At 41.5% G+C, this 23,719-nt stretch overlaps 2 protein-coding genes across 3 annotated transcripts in view; one reads left to right on the top strand and one right to left on the bottom strand.

Moving 5' to 3' along the window:
- LOC117558615 (netrin receptor UNC5C-like) overlaps positions 1–9,113 on the top strand; it is a 211,804-nt gene extending 202,691 nt beyond the window's left edge. For both annotated transcript variants that reach the window (XM_034234896.1, XM_034234895.1), the window contains 4 exons: positions 298–447; positions 1,303–1,467; positions 3,952–4,130; positions 5,535–9,113. In XM_034234896.1, coding sequence (XP_034090787.1) covers positions 298–447; positions 1,303–1,467; positions 3,952–4,130; positions 5,535–5,694 — 654 coding nt within the window. In that variant the 3' untranslated portion in view covers positions 5,695–9,113. The remainder of the gene's footprint in view (positions 1–297; positions 448–1,302; positions 1,468–3,951; positions 4,131–5,534) is intronic.
- A 425-nt stretch (positions 9,114–9,538) lies between these two features.
- The window catches only part of LOC117558660 (bone morphogenetic protein receptor type-1B-like), a 34,564-nt gene continuing 20,383 nt past the window's right edge, over positions 9,539–23,719 (bottom strand). The window contains exons 2-11 of the mRNA XM_034234985.1: positions 15,863–16,022; positions 15,654–15,756; positions 15,291–15,396; positions 14,063–14,159; positions 13,589–13,727; positions 12,978–13,170; positions 11,828–12,125; positions 11,448–11,623; positions 11,158–11,288; positions 9,539–11,069 (exon numbers count right to left, since the gene is read on the bottom strand). Of these exons, the coding sequence (XP_034090876.1) occupies positions 10,944–11,069; positions 11,158–11,288; positions 11,448–11,623; positions 11,828–12,125; positions 12,978–13,170; positions 13,589–13,727; positions 14,063–14,159; positions 15,291–15,396; positions 15,654–15,756; positions 15,863–16,022 (1,529 nt within the window). The 3' untranslated portion in view covers positions 9,539–10,943. The remainder of the gene's footprint in view (positions 11,070–11,157; positions 11,289–11,447; positions 11,624–11,827; positions 12,126–12,977; positions 13,171–13,588; positions 13,728–14,062; positions 14,160–15,290; positions 15,397–15,653; positions 15,757–15,862; positions 16,023–23,719) is intronic.

Raw genomic sequence — 23,719 nt, 5'->3', positions numbered from 1 at the left:
TTTGGTGCTTTAATAATCAAGGTTTATATTCTGCATCTTAATGTCTGTTTGTAGTTGAGTGCAGTTAGCAGAGCTATGCTGAGGTCTGTTATGGTAATCTAATAAAAACGTTCCTGTGTTTCATGTTGCTGTGGACTTAAATGCAACATTCAACATGCTTTACCTTTTCACAAGACAAAATAAAAGCTTTCTGCAATCTCTAATGCTTGGTGACAACATATCGTTCAGTGAGCATGAGAGAAGAAAAGTTGAGGAAATGTTCTGTAAGCATTGGGTTTTTTGTGTGATTTTGTGTAGGAGGTTCTTCAGATGGAGATCCAGATGGGAGGGAAGCTTCTGGATGAACCAAAGACCCTGAACTTTAAAGACAGCACACACAATCTGAGACTGTCAATCCACGACGTGCCCCACACACACTGGAAGAGCAAACTCATCGCAAAGTATCAGGTGAGAGGAATATTCCACTACTTATGTACTTTCAGGTACATGATGCACGGTGTAGAAAAATATCTTTACATACACATCACAGTTAAAAGTAGTATTAATTTGAGCCTAACAAGGAGACACTAATGTTTAGCCTTTAAGGTAATATACATTTCACACTATCACACGATCACACTAGCACCATGGCTCATTGTTGGTTGTCGTTGTGCATTTAATGGGACCTATTATGCAAAATCCACTTGTTCATGTCTTTTATACATCAACATGTGTCCCCTCTGTGTAAAGACATTCTGAAAGTTTCAGGAAAAAAGATTCACTCACTTTTTTTCCTGATCCATTTATATAAAAATGAGCTGATCAGATTTTGGCCACTTAATGATGTCATAACGATTTTTTGGCTTCTGTAACCATTAGCCAATTACCAACCAAGGTAACCCCCCCCCCCACACACACACACACCTTATCACCTGAATCTCTTCCTAGAGCACCATTGTGTTCTTTTTAACCAAATATCTCTCAGAGGGGCGTGGGGAGGGGCACCTTATTTTCATCTAAACGGTAACAGACAGAGAATCAGCACTTTTGAAACAGGGCTGAAACAGAGGGGATTATGGGATGCTACAATGCGTGATCTGTTTGGTATTTCGAGCAAAACACTTCAGAGACATGTTTTATATATACCTATAATATATTGATGAAAACCAGTGTAATAGGGGACATTTAAGGTCCAGAGCAAAATACATTCACAATGCTTCACTTTGATCAATTACCATCGATAATAACATTTATTACAAACACTTTTACATGATTATAAATTGTTTGCAAAAACATGCATATCATCCATTCTGTTTTTTCCAGGAGATCCCGTTCTATCAGGTGTGGAGCGGCAGTCAGAGAACTCTTCACTGTACCTTCACCCTGGAGAGACTGAGCCCAGCCACCACAGAGATCAGCTGTAAACTGTGCGTGCGGCAGGTGGAGGGAGAGGGACAGATCTTTCAGCTCAGCAGCACGTTGGAGGAGGTACGTTTGTAGAAAACCACATGCACAATGTTAAACAGACACTCACTTTGTTGGGTATTGGCTGTATATTAGAGAGCTACAGAAGACAAAGGCTCCTTCCACTACACTTCTTCATTCCCGTACTAAAGGTCCTAAAGTCATTAAGTTTTCCGCTATCTGTCAGACAGTCAGTGCTCGTGCTATGGTTCTGTGACTCTGTTCAATCATTCATACGGGGCTGGAGGCCACATGCCACCAGTGGAATAACTCCTCTTTGATTCTGCTGCTCCATGTAACCACAATGTCACAGTGTGTGTGTGTGTGTGTGTGTGTGTGTGTGTGTGTGTGTGTGTGTGTGTGTGTGTGTGTGTGTGTGTGTGTGTGTGTGTGTGTGTGTGTGTGTGTGTGTGTGTGTGTGTGTGTGTATGTGTGTGTGTGTGGAATGTCACTGCTTTTAATTCTCCCACGCTTTTCACAAATTGTTGACCTCTTAATTAAACAGATATGTTGATTTTTGACATATATATATAGTGAGGCTGCTGCAGGCAGATAGTTTGTACTTCTCCTGCATTGGTCACTGATCACTGGTGGAATTATCATTTGTTTTAGGTGAATGTACAGTAGATACTCATGGGGAAATTGCCCAACTGAAAATACACTTGTTTGTGCTCCCAGGTTAAAAGATTTGCACAGTGTCTAAACTAGAATTTCTCCTGTGATCCTCTACTTACTTCATTACGCCTTCTAGAAAATTATTTCAAAACAATCAGCATTTTTGGGGCCAAAGCTATCTATGTAACAAGTGCACAATGAAAATCAGTACTTCTATTTGGGAAATGAGTTATGTTAAAAAATGTAGTTTTCTAAGTAATCAGTTTAAATCAATTTTAATAGGCCATACCTAAACTTACAAAATATCACATCATTGCTGGTATGTTTGGCAGGTATGGTGAATATAGCTGAATAGCTAGTATGATTTATTATTTATAGCAGTATTTATTGAGTCTCTTTGTGAATGCGTTACATAAAAAGATCTAGTCTCTCCAGACGGCAGCGTCCTGCGTGTTGAACAGTGAAATAAAGCAGGTTTAAAGCATTTCTTATTTTAAGAGCGAAACAGAGATGTCCCTTTGCATCCATCATTCAATCCCCAGCAGCAGAGAGCTTTCTGTTGTAAATTGGGGCTAAGTAGACGCAGTAAAAAGTGATCATTCACATCAACAGTGGCAGTTGTTGTTTCCTCTGCCAAGGCACATTCATTAGGTTGCTGCCTCCTCTCAGCCCAGTGGTGGCAGATTAATGAAATGAAGGTTTAGAAAGAGACAGAGATCGACGGCGACAGGAAAGAGAGAGTGATTGGAAGCAGATCTTTATGTTTGTTTCACTCTTCTATTAATTAGGAGACTTGTTTCTAATTGGGACGGGTGGCGCAGTGGTCTGTGCGTTTGATCATCAGATCAAGGGGGGCGTTGGGGAACTCCAGTTCGAAACCCGCTCTCACCCCACTGCGTCAGGCCGTTGTGTCCTTGGGCAAGACACTTCACCCGAATTTGCTCCTGTGGGTATTGTCCACAGTAGATGACAATTACATGTATGATCTGTATGTGTAATGTGTATTTGTAAAGCGCTTTGATAGTCTTTGATAAAGCGCTATAATAAATATAAGGATTATTATTATTATGAATTGGTCACGTCGAAAGCAGTAAGCAGAGAGACGACCAGAATCTGTTCCAGAAGGACGGGGACATATCTGCAATTTAAATGTGACAGATTGAACTTGTTGCCACCTGCCACATGGATACACAATAAATGATCCATATGGTACTTTTCTTGTGGATTGCACATGTATCCCTGTTATCCTGTGTCTTCGATAAGTGAGTTATAGTCAGAGGTGGGAAGTAGTGGAGTACAAATACTTCGTTACTGTACTTAAGTACATTTTTCTGGTATAAGTACTTTACTCCACTACTTGTTTTTCTGACGACTTTTAACTTTTACTGCTTACATTTTTAACACAAATACCTGTACTTTCTACTTCTTACATTTTCAAAACAGGCTCTTTGCTGCGTTTGGTGGCGTGATCATTATTATTTAGAGTCATTGCGTGCCTATTGATTTTAACACGATCCGTGTATCCATCATTTCCTGGTCTTCTCTAAACAAGAGGGACCAATGAAAACGTTGTCATTTTGCCGTTGTTCAGCATCGAAACATTCATTAGCTAACAATGACATTATTGTTCTATTAATATAAAGGGAGGTCAGGTACTCTTTAAAAAAGTTGGTTGTTATGGGTACTTTTTACTTAAGTACGTCGAAGCCCATACTTCTTTACTTTTTTTTTTGTCAGTATTTTTAAACACGAGTATCTGTACTTCGACTTGAGTAAAGGATGTGAGTACTTTTGCCATCTCTGGTTATAGTGTTTATTTTCTTTCTTTTTTGTGTTGTTGAAATAACTAATATCGATTCCAACAATTGACCAGTTTTTTTCTGTTCTTTCCAGGATCTCCAGTGCATAGACACGTCCCTGATGGACCCTGCCAGTAATATCACCACCTTAGTGGGACCCAATGCTTTCCGTATTCCCTTATCCATCAGACAGAAGCTGTGTGGCAGTCTGGATGCACCGCAGACCAGAGGCAATGACTGGAGGTTGCTGGCCCACAAACTCAACCTTGACAGGTGACACGCACGCATGCACGCACACACACACACACACACACACACACACACACACACACACACACACACACACACACACACACACACACACACACACACACACACACACACACGCACACACACACACACACACACACACACACACACACACACACACACACACACACACATGCACACACATGCACATACATGCATAAAAGCAGGATCTCAGTTATAGAGTTTACAAAACTGCACAACAGTCCCTATCACATACTGCAGTGAGGAAAAAAAGAAACAAAGTAAGTAATGAAGTGATGAAAATAGCTTATTGGTTGTTTTGAGAAGTAAAAAACTTAGTAGAAAGTACAGGATTAGGAGCAGAGGAGTTATGTACACGTCTCTGGTATTTAAACAGTAGCAGAGTGTGCCAGCAGTACCATCACAGGATTTACAGAGGAACAGAAAGTCTAATTTTCTCCTCATGGAATTCAACTCTGATGGCTTTCTTTTTTGAAAGCATCTTCAATACTTTATTCACAGATGGTTCAGCGTTAGACTTTTTCCCTACAACCATGTAATTAAAAGTTTATTTGCGACAGCTTTATTATGTACTGTTCTCATGAAAACTGTTCTCCCTGTGGACTTTTTGATACATTTTGGTGCTCTTAATCAACTTGAAAATGCATTGTTTTCTTATAATCTGAAATGGGTAGAATAAACAATTATTATGGCAAGTCCTTCACTCAATAAATGTTTTACGTTATATGATATTTTCCCGCGTGTTTTTCTGTACAGTATGCTCAGATATCAGGGGCTTTTAATATGTTTTCACATTTCAGGTTAGTCAGGTTCTGAAGAGAGCACGTCAGATCAAGATACATTACATTTCACTTTTAGAGCAATGACAATACATGAAAAGGGATTATTTCTTACATGAGAAAGTAGAGATTGTTAGCTTTTCTGAATTCTTTTCAGAGTAATTTGATTTCCCTTCTGCAAAGACACGTTACATATTTGACCTTAAAAAAAATCTAAGACTTAATTATATCATCACTTTAGACTATTTCCAATGTATTTTAAAGATTTGTATTATTCCAGATTACGTAACTGCTTGTTGTGTTTCTTTGTTTTCATAAATAGAAATTTGAAACATAATTTTTTTGTAAGAATGTTTTTTATCATGAAGAAAGTTTGATGTTGATCCATGGAACACTTTGATTTGGCCTTTGTTGTGATTTGTAGTTGCAGCCTGTAGCTTTAGTATACTTGAGTTTGTTTCCTACAGTAAAGTTGATTCATGACAGAAATCCATGACTACAACACACACTCTATCTCTAAATAACTTTGTGCTAACAATGTGGGAGAAGGAAATCTATTCTGTCATGTAATATTAACGAGATACGTCATCCTTCTGCTCTCATTCAGGTATCTGAACTACTTTGCCACCAAGTCCAGTCCCACAGGAGTGATCCTGGATCTGTGGGAGGCCCAGCACTTCCCCGATGGAGACCTAAACGAACTGGCCGCTGTGCTGGAGGAGATGGGCCGCCATGACGGCAGCTTCTCCATGACAACAGAACATTGAAGGAGCAACGTAAATACCTTGAGAATGACAGAACTCTGAAGACGATTACACGTGATTCCCCACGGTCGATGCTGCAGCGATGGAGATTGAGCAACAATGGCTAGAAATGTTCAACCTGATGCTGAAGACTGTGTGTATCTGTGTGTTTATATGACCAGCGTTGGAGTGTTGTGTGTGACCGAGGGGTGACATAACCCAACAAAAAACAAAGTATATCAGGAACAAACAAAACATACACACGCCTGAAAAAAAGATCTTGTCTGGTGTAACACTAGTTGTTTTCTTGCTGTTACTTTAGTGAAGAAAGAGAAGCGGCAGTGGAGGTACTGACCTTGAAGCCTTTATCCATTCTATAGGAATGGAACAGAATCATAAATGGAGAGAAGCTAAACTGATTACAAAAGAGTGGGTGAAGGTAGAGCGAGGAAAACAAGGAGTGAGTCTGAGAGGACACTCTTTAGTTAGATAAGAGTAAACACATGGAGAGGCTAAACTGATTACAAAGGGAGGGAGGACGTTAACATGAAATGATGGCTGCAGGTGATCTTCTGTACCAACAGGATGGAGAACAGATAATGAGAGGGGAGATAAAGAAGTGATCCCTCACCACCTGTGAGCCTTGGCTCTACATGTTTCGCCGGTACAGTTTGTTGTCTTTATATCGTTTCCTAGGGAACGTTTTATGTATTCTGCTGTCCATACAGTATGTGGATCATTTCCCGCTAACAGAATGTGTTACCAAGTGACTCTCAATCAAAGGGTCCTCACCAGAAACAAGCCGGGCACTTCAGGGTTCTCCATCTTTGGCTGACATAACAAGTTATACATTCGGTATCCAGTGTGAGGCTTTCGTCCAAAGTGCATGGAGATATGACATCATCTTAGTAACAGGGAGTCTAGACGACATAGTCGAAGCAACTTAACTTGTTGTCCACTTGCCTTTTAAACGTAATGTATTATTAAAGGCAATCCAAAGATGATTACAATCCAGATGGATGCAAGTAACATGGATGCTTGTTTCAGACTTGTGAAACTGTCTTTCTTTAGGCATAGTTAATATCGCACTTATGATAAACAGATACACAGGGCGAAGATACAGACTGTATGAACAGTATAGTATTTTATAATGTTTGTGTGAAAGAGACAGGTTTCTGTACCTTTTTGAAGGTTTCACTATGAGCATGAGAGCTGGAATGATCTTCTAGCTACATGCATCCCTTAAATAAAATCACGCCTTTACTAGTTTTCTAAAGTGTCCCTTTTGCCCCAAAGACGAGTTGTTTGGACGAAGCTGTAGTGCAGATGCAGACAAGCTGCCGGCTAGGGAATTCCAGCCATGGCTACCACATGTGGTTAACCACAACCTCAGTTGGAGAAGTCTCTCTGAACGACTATCAGGCTTGTTTCTGGACAGGGTCCAACTCAGAGAAAACTGAGAGGGAGCTAAAAGTGTATTAAAATACAAATATACAAACTACCAGAGTAGTAATGGATTAAATACAGTTGATATCACTCATTATCGCTAAATATACACAATATACTTTTTATCAATCATGTTTTAATTTACTAATATATATATATAACATATATATTTCTGTCATATTTGCGGCGTCAGTTGTGTTGTCTGCCTTCAGGGTGTTTTGTGATGATTTCACTTGTGAGCTGATCATGGTCACTAGCACCCTCCAGTGGATTTGGAAGAATAACAGCATTTACATTTGCGATTGTCTGAAACGTGTAAATACATGATTATCATGTTCAATCTAATGACCTTTATTGCCATAATATTATTTTGTGTTACTTACATTAACATTGTTTTTCATTTTTTATGCCATTTTATTGTTTTTATGGGTGTGAACTGTATGGGGGGATAACATCTGTAACATATCAGTTAGTTGCCCTTTATCTAAAATAATGTTCTGCAGCAACTAACATTCCAACTCATGGTGTTTTTGTTGAAAAAGTTGCAAATTAGAGCTTAAGATCAAGATATCAACTAAAGGGGATGACTGTATGTAATATAAAGTGTAATATTTTTGTGTTTTGCATAACATTGTGAAGCAAGGCTGGCTTTTTAATGTATGCATATACTTGGGTCAACAGTGTCTGAAGAAATGGTAAAAAAAAAACAGCCTTATTTTGAGTGGCTTTTAAGTAGATTTCTTATGCCCCTGGGGACACGAACCATATGGACCATGTTAAAGACAACATGAACATTCAGTTCAAAGGGAATACAGGTAAAATCTATGAATCTGAAGTATGGAGAGACGCCATATGAAACTGAACATCAGGTATGTAGAGGAGATACTTAGGAGGATATGTTAAAGGAAAGAGGGCAAAGGCTGAGTAAATATCAGTACAAAAGGTCAGATGTTTATCTTTTTATGGCGCATTATTTTCTGGTCGCTGTCCACACAGGAAGAAACCTTTAGATATTGATTTTACATGGCGATTTTTTTTTTTTAAATATGCTTGTAAAAAATATGACCTTTTGTATTGTTGTTCAGGCTAGCCCTCAAAATTGATGAGTCTTTTATTTTGGACAGCCTTATCATTCAATTTAGAAACGGTTCATGGTTAAATGATGGCGTGGATGTTTTGTATGTTTTCAAATGTAACTGCCGATGTCAGAAAACAAAGGGAAGAGTTATGTTAGTTTTGAGGATAAAAGTCTAAACATTAAGTTTCCTTCAGAAGAAAATATGCAGACAAAAGTCATGACAGTATCTCTGTTTGATCATCAACATTGCTTATTTAGTCAAATGCAGAATACATGCTGATGAACGTGCGCAAGGACACGATGGTCAGATGTAAGAAACGTGTTACTGTGTAACTTGGCCCATAATCAGAACCTCACCACGTAATCAATCTACGGTTTACAGCAGGTCAGACTGTTTGTTAAGGGGGGATTTCATGAGGAAAGCATACGTTGGGCCTCTAGAAGGCGATCCTTGATGTTGAAAGGAAAACAAGTAGTGTTAAGATATCAAAGTATTTACAAAATATTTTGTATTGACATCATGTACAGTTGTGTACTGTCAGCTATATTTGGCAAATTTGAGAATTCAAAATAATAGCAGGACAGTTAGATTTTAGTTTCTATGTTTCAAGTTTTGTATTTAAGTTTCTTTCCTTTTTCGTAAAAGCAGTGTCTACTATGCAAATTTGGCATTGGTTATCATGATAGAAGTCTATTCCTAGAGCTGTGCTTGTACAGTAAGTGCATTTTTATTTTACTATAAGGGATGATCTGATTATTGCGGGGTAGTGTTGGTCCATTTTGCTATTTCTGGCACGCTTCATGAATCTTGCTCAATCTTGTTGAATGCTCGCCTCTCTATCTCCTCTAATTGTTTTCTGTACAAAGTGTAAGAAAGAATTTTTAAGACAATTAATAAATTATATTTATAAGCAACGCTGATAATATGTTGTGCCTATGGTGGCTTATTTCTACAGAAATGTTTTTGGGAAATGGTTTAATGCTTTCATGTTGTAATAATAGGGTGTGTACGGCAAGGTTCCAAATGCAATAGAGTAGACCATGATGATTGTATATATGTAATTTGCAATGCTTTGAACCTTTCTGTGTAATTAATATTAACAGTTGCCAGACTTCAATAGTAGTTGGATAAAGCATTCTGTAGAGGAAGTAATAGAAAGAAGAAATGCTTATGGTGTAGCTGTTTAACATGATGTGTGCTCAGCAGCACCGCTGGGCTGCAATGAGGCATGCACTTCTCTTTAAACAAGGAAATATTGAGAGCATGCCTTAACAGTAAGAGGCACCTGAGAGACTAGTTAGTATGCTCCTCATTCAGCCACCACAAACTGTGAATCAGCCATGTCCATGAGTGAAACACTTTATTGGGGGAATGTTCAACCTTTTTACTGAATTAAAACACCACTTTCTCTCACAGACAACTACAGTAGGTACATATTAAATAAGGCACACAATCCAAGAGGAAAGAGAGGGCGTGTATAACACAACACATCAATCAACAATTACAAAGAATCCCACGATTTTAGAAGGCAAAGATTTAAAACAAACAAAAAGACTACTCATTGACCTGAAGGAAAGTTTATCAAGGATTTTACAAATGGACTAAAAATAATTACAACGATTGGATGTGGTAGCAGACAACCTAAGGATGTGCTTACTGTGATGATGAAAGGTGTCCACATTTACCTTCAGAAATATTTCATACTGAGGCGGTAAGGCTGTTTAATCTTCCTAATACTTGACTGCTACCATGTGAGAATTTGAATTAAAAACGACTTGTTGAACCCCTAAACTAACACAGGCACAATTACACACATTTAAAATAGATCACTACATCAGAGAAGTCATTAATACAGTTGTGTACAACAATTTCTGATTGCCTTGGCAGACCTATGGGTGGCACCGTTCTGCTTCATTGGCATTATTACTGCAAAGCCCCCTTTCCTAAAGCAGGGCAAGGGAACACAGGCATGTAGAGCCTCTATCCAGAATTGATTTGGACATATCAACTTTGATGAAAAACAAACTGTTGCATTTTTGACATCCCATTATAATTAAAAGATACAGGTGTACCTTTTCTTCAGTGTCTGAAAACCTTACAGCGTAAACACATTTTTTAAAGCCTCAACAAACACTTGTTCTGCCACATAGTGTCAGTCATTGCAACCTAAAGCAACTCAAGAGTGACACAAGTGTTCAATCCAATTGGAACATAAAGGCAGTAGTCGGTCGACGGTTTAGAAAGGAGGTGTCATGCTGCAATAAGCCTAATGCTTTATCAATGGGACCTTCATCTAAAGGTAAGCTAGCTTTCACAGAAAGCATTGATATAGTATTCCACTCACTAGTCAGTAGCGTGTCGGCATATCTCTGCAGCTACAGTGCCAAGTTAAACTTACATTTATTTCCTCCAGGGCTTTTGGAGCATGTGAACAAGAAACTGGATTTAGAGTCCTTAAACTAGTCTGAAATGAAAATGACTCATCTTCTCTGATCGACAGAACAGGGTCGGACGGATTGTTTTGAATGAGTTTCACTTTGAGTTTACTACCGTAATCCTGTTATACATTCTTTCAAAGGGGGACCTGCACTCTCGTGTTCTGTGCATCTGGACTCGAAGGGTGTGATCCTGCGATTACCAAGTGGTGATCATGCTTCCTGTTCCTCCTCCTTTTCCAAGGATAGTGCATCCTGGACCAGAGCCAGTGTGACAGTAAGAGCCTTTCCCGCGCCTGTGTAAACACACTGCTCACAGCTTGATGTCCTGCGATTCTGACATCTTGACAAGGGTCTTTTTTACCCGTATGGCTGTGAGGCGGGAGCCCGGGGTGTGGGCCCAACATTCTGTCATCAGCTTCCCCATCTGTCTCAAACACTGAAGAGACACAGATAGTGTTAGGAAGGTCATTAGTTTGTGTGTGTATGATAGCATGTATGAGTTGTACTATTTAGATGTATTTTACCTCATCGCTGGTCCACCGATTAGGAAATGATGGTCGTAGTCTTTTGATGCAGACCACCTCTCTCATGTCTTCATATGAAGGGTCTGTAGACACCAACTCATGGTATGGCAACTGGTACTCTTCAAGGATTCCTACAACCAATAATATGACGTTGAAATACACTCTGGTCATGTGTCAAGATGTCAAACTCCATAGAGCATAGCCATCCCAAACAGTACAACATTGTTGGCATTTAAAAAAGTTGTTTGTGTCCAAAAAGATAAAAGTATGTACATAAAAGGTATATTTACCTCCTGAGACACAACGCCGTGCGATCTCCCAGAGAATCAGCCCGAAGCTGTACATGTCAGCCATGATGTACGACTGAAAGTGACTTCTGTTCAGAGTCTCATCCAGAACCTCCGGAGGCATGTATCGCTTTGTGCCCACTCTGGTGTTGGGAGGGATGTTGACCTCATTGGTGTCACTGCAGAGATCAAAGTAACATTTTTAGATTAAAGATGAATGAACTATGCACATTACTGAATCCTCTGAGATAATAGAAGTTCAAAGTACTCGGATTCATGAACATTTCCAGCCCCCTACCGAAGCTTAAAATTCAGCAGAATGAGGATTTGAGACATATATTGAAAATATGCCTAACAGCAACAAATGTAACTGACTCACTCACCTGATAAGCTTGACTGCCAGTCCCAGGTCAGCTATACAGCAGGTCCCATTTGTTTTTACTAGTATGTTCTTGCTCTTTAGATCCCTGTGGGCAATGGCAGGTTTGCCCTGGGTGCCAAAGATCTCAGTGTGGAGGTGACTGAGGCCAGACACAGAGGAGTAGGCCAGCCGCAGCATGGCTTTATTATCGAGAGTGGTTGATTTGAGGTAGTCATACAAAGAGCCGTTTTCATGGTAGTCAGTGATTAGGTAGAGTTGGGTCCAGGAGCCAGTTCCTTTGATATCAGCAGCTATAAAACCTGAGAATGGAAAGAGAGTGAATAGAGGAGTCAGGGAGTGTGTCTTCACTGTAACATGTAGGTTTTAATAGGTTAGGTTCAATCCTAGAATTAAAGCAGAACCAGTTTGTGCAGCCAATACATTAATTCACTTTTGCTGAGAAAAAATACTTTTATCATGTGAACTCAGTATACATAGAGGTAATTTCAAGATTTAAAATGTAACTTTATTTTAGGACTTTAACATCTTAATCTTGACCATTTTCTTATTTAGTGAATTTGATGATCCCAGTGTTGAATTGGAAAACAAAACATGCAGTATCGACTGTAGAAGCCAACATTATGCACAGCAGCTCCATAGAGTCTGTCTTCTAGTTTACTGGCAGGTGATCTTTTGCCCGACTTCTTAATTACTATGCATCTTGTAGTGTTTAATTATGCAATCTTTCCTTTGCAGTCTGTTGTTGTCTACATTATAATTTGTTGTGGTGTACGTTCTCTGGGCCATAATTGATTGTTTTTGGCAGTGAGTGCAGTGTGGTGCAGCAACGTTAACAATGGACAGTCCCACTTGCATTAGTAACCTATCAGTAAACCAACTCATCTATCCGACAGTCCATGATTAAGGATTGTTAGGATTGCTGCAACTATATAAGAAAGACTAATTTATTATATTCCCCTTCAAATCCCCTGTAACTTTGTTGATTGAAATGGAGCACTAAGAGTATACGTTAGTTGGTTTTTAATACAAGATAAACGTGTAAAGACAGATAGGGAGGTTAATACTCCCAAAAGCAAACAAGGCCGATACAAGAGGGCAGCAATATTAGAAAAGGTACACATGAGAAAATACGGAAAGAAGCCAAGTCTTACCGAGGATGTTCTCATGTCTCATCAGAACAGTCTGGTAAATCTCAGTCTCTCTGAACCAACTGGCCTCCTCAGTGGTGAAGAAAACTTTAACGGCAACTTTCTCTGCCCTCCATCTGCCCATCCACACCTCTCCATACCTCCCCTTGCCTATCTGCTTCACCATCTGGATCTGCTTGGCTATCGTTCGCTGCACCTGAAGAGGAGAACAAATATATAGAATGGTTTGCTCAAGAGTGTAACTTCTAAGATTTTAAGATACGCTATTAAACCGATGTGTGTTTTGCATTGTGTGTTAGGAAATATAGCTCCTTAGATTTCAGAAAGGAAACCCTTAGATGGTTAGGTGCTCCTAAGCTAATTAGGGAATAGTGTTTTCAATGTTTGGCAGGGTCAAACTTTATATAAGAATATTTTTAAGCAAATAATTAAATCTTATGGTATGTCTTATAAGTATCAAATTACCACCATCATCTCCTCACATACTTCCTTAATGGTAAGACACGAGACAATATGTAATCAAGTATAGCAATGTGCACTAGTGTGTACATACAAGGGACCCAGGGTGCATCGCTTTGATCCAACAGCTGTTAGGTGCAATTTGTGTATCTCACCAGCAGAGGGAGCCCTGAGCCAGAGCCACAGCTCTGAGACTGCTTGATCAGCTCCCTCAGAGACTCTCCGGAGGGAATGTAGCTCTCATCCTGCTTCAGAACAATATTGTACTGAGGACGAGCCCTCTGGCGCTTATACCTGTAAGAACACACAAGCATTCAGCATAACTTCAAGTGTCATGACATATTATGCCATGACTTTTTTTTATGACATAAAATATAATAACGTTTTTGACTTTTATTTAGTTTTAATGACACAGTTTACCAGGAAATGTCTTAGGTCATACTATTCTATGCCGTTTTTATTCATCTTCATGGCATGGTATACTCGTAATTTGTTGACATAACAGGAAGATTTTTGGTATTATTTATGATATATTTGCATTATAGTCGAAAGGTATTTATAAAGTTTTGCTGGAAACTGTAGCGAGAATAATTTTGATTTGTGTGAATTTGATGGTCACATGTTATTACCTGAAGTAGCAGAACACTATAATGAAGGCCAGTATGATGCTGCACACAGTGACTGAGACCAACAAGGCCATGTGGTGGATTCTCCCATCAACATAGACTGGAGAGGGGAGGATAGAGGTGGGAGAGGGGGTCGGGGTGTCAAGAAAAGAAAAGTGAGACGGAATGGAAGAGAGGGGCAGAAAAAGGTATGAAAAGACATCAAAACAATGTTAGATGGAGAAAAAACACTATCCCAAAATTGGAAATGTTTGGCTTGGAGTCCATTTCTTTCCTAGAAATGTCGGCTAGAAACTAACAAGGATCAAATCAAATTGTTTAAAATCCCCAAAACATTGTGACGACCCCTCCCCCCTTCTGCCTGGTGGTGCTCCCTGCCTTGCTGTCCTCTGGCAGGTACTGGGAGTGTCGTCCTGTTTGTGCCCGCCCAGCTAGAGGCGGAGCCACAAGAAGGTATAAAGGTTGCCTAGCTGCAAGGATCACTCTCTGATTCAGATTCTGGCATGCTGTAGCAACCTCAGCCTACAGCCTGTGTTAGGTTTGATGCACCCTCCAACATGCTACAACACCCTTCCACACACCCACACACTGCTCACACTACTGACAGTCTGATTCGTACATACACTATTCATCAGAGGTGTTTTTCTATAACCTGTTAGATAAACAGATATTTGGCATATAACTCTGTGTGGCCTCCCTATTTGTTCCAGCCTTGTGGCAGGTTGTAACAACATATATATACAAACATGGGTTAATACGATTTGTTAAAACATTGTTGTTTCTTTTGATGTGAAATATTATGTATTTCATTTAAATAAAAAGCAATGTTAGTTTTGTTCACAATTTGTTTCGTTAGTTTACCATTTTTTTTTTTCTCCAAAAGAACCGATAAGAATACCGTTAAAAGACCAGACCGATAAGCGGTATCGATAAAAGTATTAGTACCGTTAAAACCTTAACGATACCCATCCCTACTTAACACCCAGCAGCTCCAGGACAGTTTGACAGTAACTCCCGTTGTCTCCCCCACTTAAGCAGTCTTTGTCTCTCTAAGAATGTCATGATATATTTAATCTTGTGTGCCATAACACCATCAATCACAGTTATTTGCTCTGTCTTTGTTTATTGTACACTGTCAATGCCACTTGCCAACTGGAGAAAATAGCTATTTTTTGTGTTGGATGGAAAAGAAAGAGTGGAGGGATGAGAGGAGAATGATAGATAGACTTACGAGATGGTTTAAGTGGTGGCAGTGTAGGATGCAAGTTTTTATTGCAGTAATCTCCCTCTGAACAGCACTTCATTGATCTCCTTATATTATGTCCGTTTCCCGTGTTCTGGAAGACAGAAATGTAATTATTTGATATCTCTTTTTCCTTTTTTATTAGTTATATATGTTCAGCTTTTTATTAAGTTATGGCTCAAACCATAAATTGAATTGTATTTTCTCTGTTTTGTGTCATAGTCAATTGAACATATTTTTATATAAAACAGGGTTGAATTAAGTTGATAAGATATGAGATAAAGGACACTAAATAATTGGTGGAAAAAGAGAGCAGTTTTTTGTAGTGTGCTGTGACAGTCATCTACTCACCCCACACTGAACTGATCCGCTCAGCGCAAGACATCCTGCTTTGTCGACCGATACCCCGTTCACCTCCTCCACCATGGTGAAACAGCAGCCATCCTTTCCTGTCCTGGAAAACAAGGACACTAAGTAAAGCAACTACTTACAAATAACCACTAATAACGCAGATGCAAGTGTGTTACATTTGTTATGCATTTCTCCTCTTCTTACAGTACCTGCATGTGTTATTGGCTGAGTCTTCAGGGCAGTGGTGATAACAGTGACACCACAGGATCCCCTCGGAGGAGGAAGCAGAAGCTGTGCTGCCACTGGCCTCCTTCCCACTCTCCGATGCCTCCTTACTAGATGCTCTTCGCAGCATGTCCAATATATTGCCTACAAAAACAGAACAAAATATAAAATAAGAGGAATTAAGTTGGTTAAGAGACAAAAAAAACAAGTTGAAATCACAAGCATGAGTCATATATTTATGATATATTTTTTCAGATGAAAAATCACTAACACTGCCAGGCTCAGGGATCGCATTGGAAACATCAAATGTTTGGGCTAATGCTACTACTGGGTATGAAAAAAAGAGAGCATTTTTGCAAAAATAAAAACATATCAAAAAGTATTATTAGTAACACAGCCATACTGAGTTTCATTATGTGTGAAGTTTCATCAAGGGAGTTTTGTTTCTGTTATTTTAAAGAAAAAGTGTTTATGTCATGAAGAGCTAGGAGGTTTATCATGTATTTAATATTCTGTGGTAAAGGCTGCAACATATTGGACGAAGATGAGCCTGTGGAGAAGATTGGGCAGACTTCTTAAGGTGCGTTGCTTTAAAATACTCTACTAGATTTATTTAACACATTCTATGCAATAAGGCCGTCTGACCCCTCTATATCCTCGCTTTGCTCTGATGCAGGCTTGCTGTGACACTGCAAACCAGCCTGTCCTCCTACAAAAAACGATAGGCCGATTGTTCATGCCCCAGGTTACATGTTACAGGTTCATTATCACTCTCTACTCCACTCCCTAACTCACACAAACAAAGCAGGGTCAACGTCACAACTTCCCCACCACAGGCCCGCACCCCGACCAGCATCACTGTGCAGCTCTGTGATTGGCAGAGAGACGGGGGATGCTTGAGTGACACACTCAACCTTTTTTTAACCGAGAGCTACTTTTAAAGTTGCCGGTGTGCCGAGATCTACCAGTCCAAATAGAGAGGCGTAGCCATTACTGACAGCCTACTACCAGGTAAATACACACTTCTACGTATATACAACTAACCTTTTGTATGATGAATACTTCATAAAATACTGCAGATCCTTTAACTTACCTCTTTCTAATCTACACACATACAAGTATTTAACTGAAGTTACACAACTGTGTTGTTGATACAGAGTTGGAGTTTATTCACACGTCACACTACAGTGGGTAATGTTTTCAAGAAACATTGAACAGTGCTGCCACATATGACACAGGGAAAAAAGAAAAGACTGAACCATTTATTTGCCATTATATAAAAATAGTGTTGCTACAAAAGTATAAGACAAGACAACACAGATCTGAAGCTACACAGGAATCTGCTGCCAAAGTGCAATAAAAAAGACAAAATTAATAGAATCAAACCCTTTTTTTGTTGCATTTTAGTCGAGTATAAAAATAAATGCCTTTTTAAAATAGGATGCAAACAACACTAGTTTCTTAACCTGAATTGAGACTATAATCAATTTAAACAACAGATCTTAATGTTTGCATTCTTATACCATTTTGTACAATAATTATAATGAATAAGTTCAAACAAACTAAAACTTAACTTGAGTTTTTATTATATCAAAAACCTGTTGAAATGCTACTGTTATTTTTACTGTCCCCCAAAAGCGCGTCTGCAGCCTCCAGGAATGCTTCTTTCACAACTTCGCCGTCTTTGAAAGACTTCATGTGTTTCGCAAGAACGTGACTGACACTATAAGATGCTATGGTAGCAGCCTTGCTCTTGTTGTTGGGCCTGGTGAAAATGGACTGCTGTGCATTTAGCTGTCCTTTTCAGGTCCCTCACCTTTTGGGAGCGTATACGGCAGAATTAGGAGGGAATTCCGCCTGCGTTTGTGCACTGTTTTTGAAATGCCGCTCCTAAGGCCAGGCTCGCATTAAAGATGAGACAGATGGACTTTGAATTGGAATAGATAAAAAAAATAATCATCCTCCCACTCGGAGTGAAAATTATATATTTTGGGCTTTTTTGCTTCTGCCATAATTGCGGTCTTGTGTGTGTGCGGACCATAGACTGTATGGATGGACGTAGGGTCCGTGACGTCACCCATAGGATTCTGCAGAGTTGCCGAGAAGCCCTTAGTAGGCGGAGTCGGCCACTAACGGCTCGACAGTGACGTCAGAGTTCAACTCCCGCCTGTTCCAGCCAAGCGGCAAACTCTGGGGAACAGCCGGGACGCCAACACGGAAGTGCCACACACTGCAGTTCATACATGGGCCGCTAGGGACTGGCTGCAGAAAGGAGCAATTTCCATAGACCCCCATGTTAAAATGCCCAACTTTACAGCGGAAAAAAACATGTTTCTACCCATGGATGCAATAAATATTATTATCGATATAGATAGATTCTACCTTCATGATTATGAATATGTGAGTGAATTGTTTTCTAACACGACCCTTTTATTTATATTAGGTCTTAAAGTTTTTGCATAAATTAGGGCGTGGTCACTTTGATAGACATGTACATGCCTCACTGTCAGCTAACAGCAACTTGTCCACTCTGCTAGGCTACAACCATAGAGGCTACAACGTTAGTTAGTCATAGTACTGTACTTGACCCTTTAGCTTTAGCCGTGTTCGTGGTGATTGTGCCTTTTAGGGAATATTGTTACAAATACCAGACAATTAAAATGTCGTGCTGTGCGCTTGAATGTACTGTAACGATCACAAAGGGAGTCGGAAACAGGCTGCTAGTTATTAGGCTTTAATAACTCTTCTTCTTTACAGATGATCACAGGTTCAGGAACAGCTTGTGGGTTCAACCTCACATTAACACTAACTTCTACACATACCCATATATATAACAGTGTCTACGTCACAACTACTGCCCTCCCCCGTCTGCTCCCCCAACCACAGGCCCGCACCTCAACCAGCATCACTGTGCAGCTCTATGATTGGCAGAGAGACGGGGGATGCCTGAGTGACACCCTCAGCATCCTATACAGGGTCGCTACTAGGGATGCACGATAATTATCGGTCCGATATTAGGAATTATGACGTCATCCCGATAAACCCGATACCAGTATTAATAGCCCCGATAATATATAATATATTTTTTGGGTAGAAAAAAATACTGCGGTGTGGGTGGATTGGGATGAGGGGCGCTTGTTTTTCAAATAATTAGTGGCGTACATTTTTTTTTATTATCGGTTATCGGTATCGGTCTTGAGAAGCAGGAAGTTATCGGTATCGGTTTCAAAAAACCAATATCGTGCATCCCTAGTCACTACACTACCCCCCCACTACAAAGTTCCTCGCCCACGAGGAACAAATAAAACTCAGCACAAACACTACCCCCACCCTCTCCAGTACTCTGCAGGGACCAACCCACTGGCTGTCCAGTTTTGGGCACCGGCCTTTCTTCTGTTGTGGGCTGTAGACCCAGACCAGCTCCCCGGCCCGGAAATGCTGCCCTCTTGTCCTGGTGTCATAGTTCCGCTTCTGTCCACCTCGTCCAGTCTCAGCTCCATCTCCTTCAGTTCGCCTCCGAGTCTGAACCTCACAGAGTCCAGGGTCTGCTCCGCCTCTGCCTTCATCGAGGCCTCTCTGTGTTGGGCGTTCTGCTCCATGGTACTCCTCTCCGCTATAGCTACGCTTGCCTGCTTCTGGGACTCATCCAGCTGAGATTTACAGGTATCCAACTCTTTATCTGTCCTTTTCAGGTCTTCTAGAGTTTTCAAAGTCTCCAGTTGGGATTGTTCTAGCTTATTCTGGAGCTCGTTGTAACCTTGCTGCAGCGCCTTAGCGTATACCCATCTCGCTGATCCTCTCCTGGTACTTGATGCAGTCCCTCTGCAGCTGCCGGACCTCCAGCTGCTTCTCCCTCAGCAGCTCCTCCTGCTTACCAGACTCTGCTTCTGCTCTCTCTCTCTGTGGCCCGGTTGCTCTCGCTCTGTGCCTCAGCCTCCAACTCGGCCCGCTCCCTCGCCAACCGCTCCACCTCCCGCTGCAGCTCGGCCAAGTGCTCCCGGTTGTCCGCCGCCTCCTGCTGGTAATCTGCGATGCTGCCATTGAGCTGGGACAGCTGGTTCGTCAGACGCTCCTCCAGATTGTCCTTCTCGGCTTCCAGGCTCCTGAGCAGCTCTTTGAACTGCGCCTCCCTCTTGGCACCCTCCTCCACCAGGCTCCTTTCTCTCTCTTTGCCCTCTTGGAGGCACTTCTCCAGAGAGGTCACAAGGCTCTCCTTCTCTTTACTCTCCTGGAGATCTCGCTCAAGAGAGGCCAGCTCCGCTTTGAGTCTAGCCTCCTGTTGCTGCCGCAGTTCCCTCTCTGCCTTGACAGCTGCTTCCATCTCCCTCATTTTCTCCTCTAATAAAACTTGAACACTTTCAGTCATTTCGGTAACCCATACAGGCTTCTCCTCCTCTCTGCAGCTCCTCCAGCCGGTGGTACCGGCCCTCCGTTGCTCCTCGCCGCTACACTCCACACAATCTCTCTCTCCACAGCCATCTCCAAGGCCGCCTAAATGGACTGTGGATGCTGCAGCTGTACCCCAACTCTCAAGTCTGCAGGGAGGAGAGCCCTGATGAATTGATCACGAGCCAGCTCACTCTGCACTCCGGGTGGCGTGTGCATATGTGACCGGAGGTCTTCTCCCTCTGTGCCGCTGCTTGGCACCGGGCCACCGCACCAATTGTGCGCACCGGCTATTTAAGCTGAGGTGCCAAACTGGGTCCCTCCCTTTTCCACTTCTCCTGTGGTGGCTGCAGCTTGGCGTAGTAACGCAAATTGTTTGGCGTGGCAGCATTCATGTCCTACTCTCTACCGGACAGCTGACGTCCAAGGCGTTAGAGGAGGCATTTGCTCTGCCAGAGGCTACGTGGTAGCGGCGTTGCACACTGTTGCGGGATTTGGCCGTGGGATTTGCGGGTCTCATTCCCTCCCTTGTCGGCTCTGTGGCTGCGCCTGGCTGCACAGGGTGGGGTGTTCTAACTATTCTCGCTCCCCACCTTTGGCCATCATTCCCGTCCCGTGCTGCTGTTTTGGCTCTCTGTGAGTTTTGGGCTCTCTGTGAGCTTCGCTCCTCGCTGTGGACAGGCCCAGACTGCTTGCTCTGGCCTGTTGCTGGAGCCGTTCTTGGCGTCAGGGAATGGTCCTAATACACGACTATAAGAACATTTATTATTTAATTTGTGTATTCCTTGCTGTCCTTTACATTGTCTTTAATTTGATTTAATTTGTGTATTCCTTGCTGTCCTTTACATTTACTTTAATTTGATTTAATTTGTTTATTCCTTGCAGTCCTTTGTTTATTCATTTGTTGTTTACATTCATTCAGATTTGGTGTATTTTGTTGTTTTCTTTTGTTTATCCTTTTGTCAGAATTATAACCTTTTATCCTGTGCTGGACAGGTGCTGTGGGCCTGAGGCGGCAGACTCCCTGGTGGTGGCAGTGGTTTTCTTCACATATCCGTTTTGAGTGGTGTGCAGTGTCACGGGTGATTTATTTTGGACCCCTTACTCCCCTTTTTGTTAACTGCCGCCGTGGTAAGCCAAGTCCGTTTCCCCAAAGTGGGTATTTTATTCAAATGTATTGTGTGTGGTGTTTTTAGATATTTTGTATGTTATAAATAAAACTGTATGCTGACCCTTAAAACTGTCTGCCCGTGGTGTAAAACGAACCTGATTGTCCTTAGCAGTATTAGACCTAGTCTTTATAATTTCCTCGGGGCGCAACTCCCCCAGGTGGCGTTGTCCGCAACCGACTTTAAACCTACCCTCACCACTCCGCCACATTCTGGCGTTGTCGGCAGGATCACCCCATTAAAGGGGCAGAGACAAGTTTTTGTTTAGTTCTTACCTTTTTGATGTTTAGTTTCAGCAGTAAGTGTCTTTTCCCATATATGTAATTGTAGAGCCAAAACAGCAGTGTGTAATATAGGCAGGGCCGCCCCTCCCTACAGGCCAATCACGCAGGCTGCATGGGGCCCCGCCTTGCGCAGGGGGCCCCGCCCAGAGGGCCTCAGCTGCTGTGCGCAGTTCTCCGCTCAGTTCTCCGCGCACCCCCCGCGAGAGTGAGAGTGAGAGGTGACAAGAGGAGCACGTCTGTAACCCGACACCGTTGCAATGAATCGACATCTGACCAATCACGGCTTTGATACGGCCACTAGTGCAGGTGAAGAGATGTCGGTGAAAAGACAGTTTCAGTCCGGCACAAAACATGAAGAAACTAGCGCATCACTCGAAGGTGGGTTATTGTATGAGTCAAATGTACAACTTACGAATGTTGTATAAGTCAAATTGCCAATTGCCATCTTAAAACATCAGCTGCAATTCACGACATGAAGAAGGCAGTCTCTGCAGAGCATATAGGCTAATGGAGATGCAGTTATTTCCAGTATTCTTTATTTACCATTCATTATGTTATGCCTTTTATCTGCTAATATACAGGAGGAAGAGTGATACTGTCTGTCTTGGCTTACATAACAGTTAAAGTTTACAGCCTAAAAAACATGGAGCATTTGTTCCCCTTTTATTCATTTGTATGTCAATTTGCACATTTCATGGTGATGCTCAGCCTCTCCCCTTAACTCCTAACAGTCATCATCATGTCAACCACAACACAGAGAAATACTGATATAAATGTGTGTGTAGTTGTTGATATATTGCTGACAGAGGGGACTAGAATACAGATTTAAGAAATATCAGTTTTGAGCATGTCATAAGCATGTTTTGTCTTGACTATATTACAACTATATTATAATAAAACAATATAGTATTTGTATTATTGAATTGATTATGATTATTAGTAGAAGTAGTTTATTTGCATTACTTATGTTTTTATCTTTTTGAGGCTAGTATTTGGCAGGAAATGCAAAATTCACCTGTAAACGCATACTGAGCGACATACATGCACATTTACCATTTACCTCACTGTATAAAAAAGTAACCGTTGATAATAATAATAAACAGGAATTATATTTGCAAAGTAGCCTACTTTGTTTCCAAAAAAAAATGTTCACTCCTGTCGGTTGGGGGGGGGGCCTCATCTCACAATGTCGCTTGGGGCCCCAAGTTGGCCAGGGGCGGCCCTGAATATAGGGATCCCTCTCTTCATACCATTGTGTGTGTGGTTTTTGTGTAGCTGTCCTCAGTTGTTGGAGGACGAGATGCAGCAGCTCCGCGAGCTAGTGATGGAGCTCAGGGCAGACAATGCCAGGAGCATGCTGCTTCGCGGATGGACTCTGGTGGTGCTTCTTCTTCTGCGCCGGGTCGTCATGACCCGTCTGCAGGTGTCACTGCTGCTGAGCGAGTTATTGTTATTCCAAGGGACCGTAAGTGTCCCATGTTTAATGGCAAGACAGGCATGGGCGTAACTGAATGGATAGAAGAAGTACAGGCATGTGTGCGTGCCCGCCATCTTTCTGCTGCGGACCAAGCCCTCTACATATTTGATCATTTGGAGGGAGAGGCGAAGGAGGAGATTAAGTTTCGCCCTAGGCTAGAGCGAGGAGACTCAGACCGAGTGTTCACCATCTTAAGGGAGCTTTATTGTTGTGCTCAGTCTTATGTCACCTTACAACAAGCTTTCTTTTCTCGGCACCAACTTGAAGGTGAGACCCTTCAGGAGTTTTCCTTAGCTCTCATGGCTTTAATGGCTCAGGTTGAGCAGCATGCACCTTATGGGCAACCCGGTATCACGTCAAGACGTGAACATGTGACGATTTACCATGCTGGGAGACGTGAAGATGTCACGATTTCGTCCCCTTCAAACGTGACAGCTACACGGTATTGTTAACCCATGTTAACCAGTGGAGAAATAACCGGAAATACCAAGCAAATGCTACCCCGACGTAATGATTTATTTTTTA

Source organism: Gymnodraco acuticeps, unplaced genomic scaffold (assembly GCF_902827175.1).
Source record: "Gymnodraco acuticeps unplaced genomic scaffold, fGymAcu1.1, whole genome shotgun sequence".
Taxonomy (NCBI): Eukaryota; Metazoa; Chordata; class Actinopteri; order Perciformes; family Bathydraconidae; genus Gymnodraco; species Gymnodraco acuticeps.
This window is presented reverse-complemented; position numbering and strand designations above follow the sequence as displayed.